Source organism: Leishmania donovani, chromosome 25 (genome assembly GCF_000227135.1).
Source record: "Leishmania donovani BPK282A1 complete genome, chromosome 25".
Classification (NCBI taxonomy): domain Eukaryota; phylum Euglenozoa; class Kinetoplastea; order Trypanosomatida; family Trypanosomatidae; genus Leishmania; species Leishmania donovani.
In genome coordinates this window covers 313735-325924 of record NC_018252.1, presented here as the reverse complement: position 1 = coordinate 325924, position 12190 = coordinate 313735, and the positions used below count along the sequence as shown (strand labels likewise).

The following is a 12190-nucleotide window of genomic DNA, read 5'->3' as shown; positions in this document are numbered from 1 at the left end:
AGGACGCGGCTGCCGCACACTCGGCATCCACACAAGACCAGCGAACCCTCGCGCACCCACACATAGGCGTATACGCACACGCACACACATACACATCGACAGACACGCACGCGCACGCCACTTATCCGTTGTCTGTGCCTCTCTTTTCAGCACCACCCCTCACTTTCTCAGATGACATGCTCAGTCGCAGTCCTTCTCTGCATCTTGGCTTTCCTTCACATTCTCCACCCCATCACCAACACACCGCAGGACCCTTCCCATCACCGCCGTCTGCTTCCCGCCTCCCCCCTCTCCACACGAGACGGCTACACACACACACATACACGAGCGTACTTCCGACCAGCCAGCCCCTTCTCTTCCGATTCTCTGGCACGCGCTCCGTTCGCCTCTGTCGCAACACCTCTTCACCGCACCATCGTCACCGGGCCTCATGCTCACCCTTCCTCCTCCTCCTCGTACGCGGCGTGGCACATCAGGGCAGCCGTGGCCCCTCCACCACTCGTTCCGACCCCCTCCGTCTCGAGCACGCAAGAACACCGCAAACACACAGACACTGCCCAAACCGACACACATGCTTGCCGACACGGATACGCCGGGCAGTGCGATGCGACAGGCAAGTGGACACAGCAAGCACCTCCCACCCCCCTTATTCGCTAAGGTGGCTTAACATGCACACATACACACACACACACACGACACGCGGCACGCGGCACGCGTGCGCGCCCGCCTCTGAAAACGCTTCCCCATCCCCTCTCTCTTGCGTCACGTGAGCCTTCCCCACTTCCACCTCTTCCCTGTCCCTTGCACGCAACATCGCGCCGATGCAGACGTGGGCAGGGAGAGAAATGAACGCACAAGAGAGAGCGCAAAGTGAACGGCACTGGAGAGGCGGAGGATCGCGCGCTACGAAGTGTGCGCACCCGCGCGTGTGCACGTGCACGCGCATGCCTGCATGCCTGAGTGGCCGTGCTAGCTCTCGCAGTCCATGGTGGTGCACCACACGCAAGCACGCACACACACACGCGCACACAACACCCTCACCGACAGCGAGAAGGCCAGCATACTGAAAAGCAAATAAGAGGGGGAGAAGGTGGGCTGCACCGTTGCCCCACCGCGACTGCAGCGAGAGGCCTCGCCGCTTGCAATCACGCGTGAGGTCTGATTCTGCGTGACGGCGTGTGCTTGCGCGTGCTTACGCGCTCCTGAAGGCACAGGTGAGAAACGGAAAAAGAGCCATGGGGCGATGAAGAGCAGGTACACTGTGTGCCCGCACGCGCGTGCCGAGGCGAGGGACACACATGCAAGCACACGGAGCCGTGATGGCGAGGCGCAGTGGTAGGGGAACAGCGAGACAGAGACGGAAAACGAAAGCAGATATATGCATGCATACATCAGAAGTGAAACGGATCGCGCCGCGAAAAAAACGCCGAATGAGCTGCGAGAGAGCACGGGACACTTTCACCGCGGGAGATGCACAAGTACGTGCGCACACGCATACATACGAAACGAGCAGCAGCCAGAGCCATCATCAACCAGACGCAATCTCCCGTGTGGTGCTTGTCTGCATGTGCACAGGCGTAGATGACTGCAACGTGAAACGCACCACCACACACGCACACGCACGTACAGGCACACACACAGACAGGCACGCACACGGGGCCAGCTCTGCCTTCCTCTTCTCTCCTACTCCCTCTCATCCTCTCTTCACAGTCACTGATCCCTTCTACCACCTCCGCCGCCATCACAACCGCCATCACCGCCACGCACAGGTAATGGACTCGGGGCGATGACGGTGACATGGTGAAGGCAGAGAAACAGAGACAGAGAGGGAGGAGCGAGAGGGAGGAAGAGAAACGAGGAAGGCGAGCGATGCGGCACCTGTGATCGCACGAGGAGCACAGGTGTCCGACGATGTCCTAGGGTTAGGGTACAAGAGGGCTGTGCTGACGGACCAGAGAGAGATGGTCGGCCAAACTGAAGAGGGAAGGAGCTGTGAGAGAGAGGGGAAGGAAGAGGAAAGGCGGTGAGAGGTGCAGGCACACACACACACACAGACAAACACGCGGGCGCACACATGAGCTTACTGGTTCCATCCACGAGCTCCTTCATCCTTCCAGGCATCGCACGACCTCCGCGGCTGTGTGAGAGAAAGGGTGCGGTGCAAGGGGAAAGGGCCGACTATGGCGCGCGTGTGTATGCGGCTGTATGCATTTGTCCTACCTTCCTTCCCTACCTTCCTCTCCCTCAACGCGGCCGTCCGCTCTCAGCCTTTTTCCCTCTCACTCGAATCCTTCCATTCAGTGGCATTGATGACGGCTCCGACTACGCTGTCGTGCACTGCATCTCGGCAATGATGAAAGCAAGAGGCACTCACTCAGAAGTCCCGTACATGCCTTCCGCACTCTTCCTGCGCATAACTGTTGCTTTTTTTTTTGGTGTGTGTGTGTGGAGGGGGGTTAGCAGTGAATTACATACACGCACAGAGGGAGTTGAACGCGAAGGAAGAGACATGTGTGTGTGTGCGCGCGCGCAAGATCGATCCAGGCGGGGTAGGGTGAGGGTCAGTGGTGCTCGGGAAAGGGGAGAAGCGGAAGCAACACAGAGAAAGAGAAGCAAGCGCTTTAATGCTGCTGCGGAACGTGCTGTGCCGTGCAGGACTGCAAGAGCAGACTCAGCCATGCAAACACACACAGAGCTCGAGAGACAGGGTAACGTTGAATCTGGCCATCATCGCATGCCATCTCCCTCAACGAGGGTGCAGAGAGTGGGGGGGGGGGCAGGGGAGAGGACTGGCATCAGGAGAGCAGCATCCAATGTATCGAGAAGCAAAGCATAGAGAGAGGCACCTTCACACATACATCCGCGTGTATCGGATACGTGCACCATCACCTGCAGGTTGCGCACACAAGCTCGTTGGTTTCACAAGCCACAATCGGTCTTTTCTCCCTACGCTGTTCCCTTCTTCCGCGAGACTCAGAGCAGCAACGCACGGGCACACACACACACACACACAAAACGCGGCTTCGGGCACGACAGAGGAAGAGAAAGAGCGGCGGCTTCGACTAGGAGGGAGGCGGACGAGGTGCAGTTTAATGGGTGCAGGGGACACTCGGCTGTGATCTCGTGGAGGGCCCAACATGCTTTCGTCGAGATGGCGAAAGCATAGCTGCAGCGAGTGAGATGGCGCGCGGTTGGACCGGGAGGAAAGGGGAGATGGGAAGGGTACGATGCGCAGCAAGAGAGAGAAGTGGCCGATACGGTGGATGCCAGCGGGAGTGGTTTTACGGGAAGCAGTGAGGCTGAGAAACAAACGCGCCGGACACGGCACGAGCGCGGCCATCCACATCCATCATCAGCATCATCAACGCCTGCGAAAACGGAGGCTGAGAGGCGAGTTCAGTGCATGCCACAAAAAGAATGTGAAGAGAGGGCGAGGGCTTGATGATTCCCAGCCTACGCGTGGGAGTCATGCTTACCTTGCCATCTGCCCTCCCCCATTCACGACTCATCTGGGCGATGGCTTCTCCCGCTGGCGGTATGTTGTGTGCAACGGCTTTGCTTCGTGCATTCAGCTTGTGTTGTTGTTGTTTGCGTCGAGTCTCCTCTTTCTGAGCCCCTCGCTCGCTTGAGAGAACGAGACGGCGGATGTGGGACCCGGAGAGATGATCCCGCGAGCGAAACAGGTGGACTGCGCGCGCTCCCACAAAGGTAATGTATGCCCCTTTCGCATGGCCCTCTGTCCAGTCGCCATGTCCTCAAGACCCGCACCACTACCACCCTGCATTGTGGAAGGTAAGTGTGCATTCAGTTGACTACCGATTCAGTTTAGCGCCTTCGAAGCAGCAACACACACACGCACACAGATGCCTCTATCAATATGCCTTTCTCGCAGCAGTCGCACCAGCCACCGCAGTAGAAGCGATGGTCACGTGATTGCGTTGGTGCTGCGTGTCGAGTCGGTCCAGGGCGATCTCCAGCTGATACAGCATTGCTCGCTCTTCATCGGTTAACAAAACTGTGTTGCTCGCCATGGCTGCCGCGTCCTCGTGGCTGGCGTGAGGCCCGGCAGAGGCGACACCGACCTTAGCAGCCGTCGAAGACGGCATGGTGCGCGGCGAGAGAGCGGCGAGCGATGAGCTGGCTGTTGTGCAGTCATCGGCACGGATCGCTCGTGCCGCGGGAGCTGCAGAGCTTGACGACCTCGCCGCGGCAGAATGAATGCGCGAAGGGTGCGTGACCGTGGAAGCTGGTGGGTCAACTGGGGAAAACGGCCTGGGCAGCTGGAGGCCATCAGCAAGGCGCGCACGCGATAAGAGATCGACCGAGTTGGCCATCATCTGCCGCGGCTCGATCAAGTCACCGCCACGACCGCGTGCCTGGCGTCGGCGCAGCTCCGCATCGATGGAGTCACTGGTGGCATCCACTGGAGAAGATGATAATGCAAAGGCGGCGTGCGCTGCGCATGCGCCATTGGTGGGCTTTCGAGGCGATGGAGTGAGCTGCACACGCGGGTAGATGCGCGGGTAGTGGTCGCGCCAGCAGCTGTCTCGCCGTTGCGACGCTGCCGCAGCCTCCTGCTGTGCCTCCACCCACAGCTGATTGCCGTGCAACTGTGTCGCGTATGGGTGATGGGGGTGGGGCCCGTCGCGCGACGAGCGAGGCCGGCTCTCCTCCACTTCCCTTTCCCCTTTGTTCTGACCCCGCCGCTGCACCCGACTTGCGGGCGAGTTACCACGGCGCCCCGTTGCTGCCGCCACTCGCCGGCATGGTGAGAGCGGAGATGTTCGTTGTCCGGCAGATGGGCAGAGGTGCAGTGAACTAGAATGACGGCTACTGCTGCTGCTGCCGCGGAGCTGTGAAGCAACGTTGTTGCAGGACGGGGACAACAAAAGGCTGTCCGCCAACACACGGGAAGCCGAGACGCCGGTGGAGACCGGCGTGCGAGATGGCATGGAGGGGGGCTCTTGGCACGTCTGTGTCATGCACCGAGCCTCAGCGCTGTCATCGTCTTCGCTTTCGGGCTGTGTGGGCCTCTGCACAGAACTGCGGTGCTGAGGCCGCGGGGGAGACAGGTTCACTTCCTCCAGTGGATACATGTACGCCTGCGACGGTGGCGGCACCAGCTCCCGCAGCAGTTGCGGACTGCGGGCAGTGTTTTTCACCGGCCGATACTGCTGCTGAAGGTGCTGGGAGCGCCCAGGCGCATTTTCGATCCGCTTGACGACACCGTCGCCATCGTCAACGTGCCCCGCATCCTCGTCGCGTCTTGCAGGCGAAGGGTGACGGCTGCAGCACACAAGCTTCACCGCCTCCAGGGTCGCCTGCAACAGCGCATACGCATCCACCCGGCCCTCGCGGTCAAACGACACACGCTGCAGATCAACCCCCTCTGCAGCCTCAGGCCACGCGTCGTCTGCCGTATCGACCGCTTCGTACGGCCCCACCGCACCGCAGCCGCGCCCACAAGTGCCCTTGCGAGCCGCCTCTTCCATCCAACCAAGCACCGCCTTCTTGACCCTGCGGATTTCGTCAGCAGTGAGATGTCGTCGCTGCGGCACCCACTTTGCGCGGGCGGGAGGCTCACGGGCGTAACGATACTGTACACGCACCCGGGGCTGACGAGACATCGACACAACACCTGACGCAGCGCGGCTGGCGGCTCCACCGTCCGCCCCGACGACGATGCAGGGTGCGCAGTCAATCAGCACTACATACTGCAGCATGCGCTGCAGTCGATCGCCCACCTCTCGTTCGTCGATGTAGCGGCGCGACACGATGGTGTGCACGGTTGCAGCGGCGGCTGTCGCGAGCGCCACACGCCGCGTCTCTACCGTCGAGCAGTGCTGAATATCGCCAGCGGCGTAGAGACGACAGAACAAGTGGAAGTCGGCGAGGTTTTCTGCGTCGACATGGATGAAGTACTCGCGGAACACCGCGCATGTGGGGCTGAGTATTCGATAGCGGTGCAGACAGGCAGCAAACTCGTGCAGTATGGGGCGCCACTGCAGCGCCCCGTAGCGTGAGGACAAGAAGGTCGCAGTGAGGTCAGCGACAGTGGTTGTTGTGGTGGCGTCGCGACCACCAGCGGTCGCTCTCCTGCCCAAAGCACTTGCCGCACTGTAGAACGGCATAATCGTCAGTGCCGTCGCCGCCGACTCTTGCTGCACCGCCACCTGTGTCACAAAGTCCTCGATCAGCTTCACCGCCCAGTGCGCCGTGCGCGGCGGCTGCGGATGCTTGCCCGCGGTGGATGTCGCTGGAGCTGTAATGCGCGAGGGAAACGATCGATACCGTTGCCGCTGGAGCTGTCGCTGTAGCTGACGCCGCGTCGCACTGCCGCGACTCCGTGGCCAATCATCTGCTGTGACGGTCACGGTTGCGTTCGACGATGGCGCCGCCGTCGACGACCGCGACTGCGTTGGCGAGAGCTGAGAGGCTTCGCACGCGGACGCGGATCGCTTCATCGCACTCGTTGAATGCCCATCACCAAGCCCCTGAACTGAAGACGAGCGCAATGCTTCTCCAGTCGGCACCGCCGATGTACTGGGTGCGCTCAGCTCATTCGATTCAGTGCGCCCTTCCGTGGCGGCCCCACGCTGTGCGCTAGAGCCTACGGCGGGGTTGTCTAGCGCTGGGCCGCCGCTACCGCCGCCTCGCTTCACTCCGTGCAGCAGAGACCCGCCCTCGTGTGCACTGGGAAGAGGGTGGCCACGTGAGTCTGTGTAGCGCAGTTTGGAGAAGGGCACAGTCCTGACGGCAGTGCCAGAGCCACCAGTGGCTGGTGTGATAGAACTCGGCGCCAACACCGCCGCTGGGATGCTGCTCGCTGCGCCATAGAGGTGCTGCGCTGCTAGCTGTTGGTAACGATGTGAGGCAGCTGTGGACGGCGCTGCTGTGACTACCGAGGAAGACGGCGGCACCTCATCGGCATGGTAATGACGCCTGAGTGGGCTGCTGTGCGCGCTAGCGTCGCAAAGGCGATTCCACGGGATGTCACACAGCGGCAGTGATGTCTGAGGGTCATCCGCTGACGAAGAGCCCATGCCCCCAATCCGATTGCAAGCGTTGCTGGTTTGGTGTTGCAGTGCCGGGTAGGTGCCGAAGTCGTCGGCGGCCGAGTCGGTCGTCTTCTCTATGAGTTTCTGATCGTCACTGGCCGGCACAGGCACCACTCGCGGGCGGTAAGGCCCACTGAACATTGTGGGGTGGTGGGGCGGAGGGGTTGGGGAGAAGGCAGACAAGAAGGGAAATGACGTGGATGTGCGTGTGCCTGCGTGCGCTGGCTGCAGCGTCATCTATGCGTTGAGGAAGCCAAAAACAAGGCAAGAAAACGAACGGTGTACAGCACAGCGAGAGAGGGATGAAGAGGAGCGGAGGCCGGCTGTGCAAAGGCGCGGCACCGTTGCGCACGCGTCTGCGGAGTCTGCTTGCTCTCTCGCGATCCTCTTCTCCGCGTCCCCCCCCCTCCTCTGGTTCCCAGCGCTGATAGAGGGGGCGACGGCGGAGCGCAAGACGGTGACCAACCTCAGGTGAGCGAGAAGCCGCATGCCGGCCGTGATGGCCGGAGGTTCACTGCACCCCTGCTTTGCGGATGAGAGCAAGGGCGAGTCGAGAAACGTGCGGGTCTATGTGAGTACCTTCAGGCGCGCGCGCACACACACGCGCTGTAGAAAGAGGAGAAAGCAAAGTGGCAGCACACGAAAGCACGGAGACAGCGCGCACGTGCGGATCACCTTGTAGCCCACGCATCCGGACTGCTTGTGCACGGGCGACCACACATGCACGCAAACGCATGCCAGCGTTGAGGAGGTGGAAGGAGATGCGAGGCAGACAAGTATGACCCACACGTATGCACGTGCGTTTCTGGGTCTGCATGCTTGCGCGTTGTCCGTCTGCTTCGACTTGCCTCTCACATGATGGGTCACGCGCCTGCACGTACGCACGCAAGCGCACGATGCACGCTGTGATGCACGCCGGTGTAAGAACGGGCTACTGCACGTCACGTGCGCGTTTCACCTCTCAGCAGCGTGTCTCGCAGCCGTGCGGTCTCTTGTTGGGACACCGTCAGCTGCAGTTGCAGGTGCGTCTTCACATAGCGCAAGTCCTCCAGCTCATTCCCCACGGACATCAGACGTGCACGAGCGAGACGCAGCTGCTTCGCCTGCGCAAGCTGTTGATGCTGCAGCTCCGCACATTGCGCCTGTAACTCGGACGCTTGTGCAGACGACTGGTGAGCGTGAACAAACTGCTTCGACTCGAGCGTGCGTACCAGATGTCGCAGCTTCGTTAGCTCCTGCTCCAACTCGATCAAAGGCTGTGCAGCCGCAGCGCCGGCGGTGGCACTGGCGGGCATAGTCGGTTTTGTGAGGGGGTTAGTGAGGCCGGAGCTCACGAGACCTTCATGACCTTGCAGAGGAGCAGGAAGATACGCATGCCCAGTGCCAGCCACACGGCTGCTTTCAGCCGCTGGTGGCGAGAGCAGCGACTCGCCCGGGAGGCCCGGGTGCGCAGCACCACCGCTGCGGAGCTCGCACGTCGCCTTGACACGCATCGCTGAATCGGCGGACTCCGTTCGAGAGGAGGGGAAGGCGTGGCATGCGTCAGTTCCCTGGTGGGGCGTGTGGGGCCGCTGGCTCACTGGGCCGTGCCCAGAGCAACACTCGGTGATGGAGGAGTTGGCGCCGGAGACGGCCGCGCCCTTTTTCGCTTGATGCGGTGCCTCTGCGCGCGGCTGCGGCAGGCGCGGTAGAGCATGCCAATCACACGAAGAGCTGAGTGCATCCGACTTCAACGCAGGCACGTGTGACGTCGACAGCGCCGCTGCTTCTGCCCCGGTGATCGCTGGCGTCTTGCCGTGCGAGTGCCACTGCGCCGCCTTGAGAGACTCGATGAGGCTCTCGGGTGACGTCCAGCCCATTTCGCGCGCGCAAGCCATCACATTTTCAAGGCGACGATCAACGAAGCTGCCTGAGCAGCCCTTGCCGTCTGCGGCGGTCCGGTCAACAACCTCTGCGGTTTGCGGTGGCGAAAGTGCGGTGGCGGTCCCTCTTGCAGGACTCATCTTCAGCGCCGCCAGAAAGCGCTGCTTGGCGACCATGAGAGCTGTAAGAAGCGGCTGTTCCGCCTGCGCACGGAAGGCCGTTGCCGGCAGCGGTGCAGCGGACCTCTGCGCCAAGGGGGGAGGCAGCAGGGCTACCGCCGGTGTGGGAGTTGCAGCACCGCCGCATTTCGGCAATAGGTGGCGCTCATCTCGTTGGAAAGAGGTGGGGGTTAGCGTGACGCGATGTGAGGACGATAGCCGCGGTGGTCGTGGCGGCACCGGCGCCAAGGACGCGCTGACGTTGTCGGTAGAGGTACCACCTTGTGGAGAGCCGCTCTCCCCGCTTGGGGAGCGTGAATGGATGCCGTCGCCGTCGTCGTGGCTGCGGATGCTGGCTGTCGCGGACAGCGAAGACTCGCTGAACCGCTGCAAGGCACATCGCAGACCCTCAGCTTCCGCTTCCAACGCCGCCGGGTCTTCGAGCGCAGATGGGTACAGAGCGGAGTTGAGCCTGCTCATTGATAAAGCAGTGAGATCTGGGCGGCTCGCCAGCACGCTAGGGCGCTGCACGTTCTCGTCCCCTGAAGGAGACAGCAGTTGCTTGGCGCTACGCTGAGCGACGTAGCGACGGTGCTCAGATACAACGGAGCTGCTGCTCTCGCCGACGGAAGAAGTACCCTTCAAGAAAGGCACCTCGCTGGAGGCCATAATGCGCTCCTTTCGATCTGGTTGCAGGTGAGACCCTGCCGCGGCTTTAGCCTTCGAAGAGCCCTGCTTTGGGACAGGTGAAGCGCGGTGCATGTCCTCCGTTGGTTGGGCGGCAGCTGGGATGGTGCGAGCCGCCGCGGCCGGAGAGTGGCGATCACTCTCGCTGTCGTCTTCCTCACTGCCAGTGGCGCTGGAAGACGACGTGGGCGGTCGCCGCATCCCACCGCCTGCAGCGGCAGGTGCCGTCCATGGAGTTGGCGTCTTAGCAACTTCCACGTCGGCGCATACAGCTGGTTTTGCTGCCGCGAGTTGGCTGTGCGTACCAGTTTCTCCACCCCCAGCAGCAGCGACTCCCTTCCATCCACTCCCGTCCTTTATGCTCTTCACGCTGCGTCTGCCATCCTCTCCCGGTACTTTCTCACGCGCCATGGCAGCAGCAGAAGCAGCCGTTGATGACGAAGCCACTGACGTTCGCGGAGGCCAAAACATGCGCGCTTCAGGGTCGCAAGCGTGGGCAACCTCGCGTGTCGTCTGGGCGAGGCTCGGCTCCCGCACGATCGCCTTCGCCACGGCCTCCACCTCGTCCCCGGTCAACTCGGCGCGGTGCTCATGGACGAGGTCGAGGATATAGCAAAACGTGATGTATGCAACCACGTCGGTTGATATGAACGACTCCGAAACCACTCGGCGCACAGCCGCGTATGCCGCGTGAGAGGTTGACGTAGGTGTCGTGGCGGCAGCAGACCTGCTTGGGAGCGCGCCAGCGAAGGGCTCGAGACGACGACTGCACAAGGATGGCATCAGAGGCTCGGGAAGCGCACTCACAAACCGACAGAGCACCGCGCACCACATTGATGGTGTCACAGTGTTTCTGGAATTGACCGCAGAAGAAGAGCGCGCCGCAGCACCAACGGCAGCGCTGTGCGATGTGGTCAGCGAGCGGCCCAGTTCGGCATATGACTTGAACAAGGTGCGAAACACAAGCGGCTCAGGCGCACCGTGCTCACCGTCGCTCCTGACCTCGTCACCTCGTCGTACTGCTGATGCTGCAGCAGGGTGGCGGACTCTCGCGCCAGTCGCTGCCGCCTTCCTCGCGCGCCGCAGCGCCTTCTTGTATCTCCGTGAGCTCACATAGGCGTATAGGAGCTGTGCGGTGCGGGTTTTCCACGCTGCCATCTGTTCTGCACTCAGCGCAGGTGGCCTGCCAGCATTACTGGCTCTACCCTGACGCTCTCCCGCTGCACTGCTGCACCATTCCCAGGCAAGCTCCTGCAGCAGCACCGGGACTCCATCCTGGTAAGCAGTTTCCACCGTCACCACCTCTTTGTCCTTGTACATGTGACGGTGGTGCCGCCTCTGTTCATGCTGCCGTCGCAACGCTTTTTGCACGTCGATGCAAGCCCGAAGCAGAGGACGCCGTGGAGGCTGTGACGCAGTTGCCGGACCGTTCCTACCCGTCGGCGCGGAAGCAATGCTGCGTACCAGCGCTATCTCTGTAGTCGTTTCCGCACTGCGTCTGAGATGGCTGAGATCGTGCGACAGGCGCAGCGCCGCACGCTCGTAGGCGACCACTGCATCCAACGGTGCGCCGGCGTACGTGGACAACTGCGTGGCGGCACCTGTCGCAGCCGCAGTATCGTGGGCATCCGTGCAGAAAGTGCGTGACGTGTGGCACCCCATGCACGACTAAGACAGACACACACGTGTGTCTGTGTGTCTGTCTGTGTGTGTGGGGGGGGGGGGTGACGACTATTACCTTCCTTCTACGCGATACCGAAGCCTGGGAGCCGTGTATCACCGTCTCTCGAACTTTTTTTCGTTCTTGTTGTTCTCGTCTCTTCGCCTCCGCGTTATCTATACGCATATGCGTTCACGCGCAGACGTCAGGATGCGCCTGTCAACGTATCAGCGCGTGCGTGCAGGACGAACAACGTCGTCAGATTGTTTCGTTGTGGTTTCTGGTCGCGCGGTTACTTCGCCGGGAGGCGCACAGAGCGCATGCTATAAAAGTCACCTGCCGCTCCACGCACCTTTTTATTCTATTTATTTCTCGCTGTGTGCCCCACCCCGTCTCTTCCTCATACAGAAGTATACGCGACTGCGTAGGCGTATGGGTGCGGCTTCCGTGGAGGGGCGGAGCGAGCGGAGCAGAGAGCCCAACAAAAAGGGAAAGAATGTACACACTCCAGACGAAACCGTAGAGCCTGACCCAAGACAATGGATACGGTGACGAGGAAGAAGAGGACAGGCGTAGGTGCGACGGTTGGTGCATGCGATAAGCAGACTTCATCGACTCATCAACCGGGTACATATCTGTGCCATCACCGTTGCCTCAAGCAACGAAGCCGTTGTACAATGGCGGCAGACTGCGGGTAACGGAAGAATGGAGAGGGGGACAGGGTGGGGCGCAACAATTACACACATGCAGGCACCGCCAAACGT

General features: G+C 61.4%; 2 protein-coding genes across 2 annotated transcripts; both read right to left on the bottom strand.

Annotated features, from left to right (window-relative positions):
- Positions 1-3872: 3872 nt before the first annotated feature.
- LDBPK_250890 (hypothetical protein, conserved) lies at positions 3873-7199 on the bottom strand (the record flags this gene model as incomplete). The annotated part of the gene is made up of 1 exon (XM_003861371.1): positions 3873-7199. One exon carries the CDS (start codon positions 7197-7199, stop codon positions 3873-3875), a length of 3327 nt encoding a protein of 1108 aa, XP_003861419.1.
- Positions 7200-7999: 800 nt separating this feature from the next.
- Positions 8000-11428, bottom strand: LDBPK_250880 (hypothetical protein, conserved; the record flags this gene model as incomplete). Its single annotated transcript, XM_003861370.1, has 1 exon — positions 8000-11428. One exon carries the CDS (start codon positions 11426-11428, stop codon positions 8000-8002), a length of 3429 nt encoding a protein of 1142 aa, XP_003861418.1.
- Between the last annotated feature and the right edge of the window lie 762 nt (positions 11429-12190).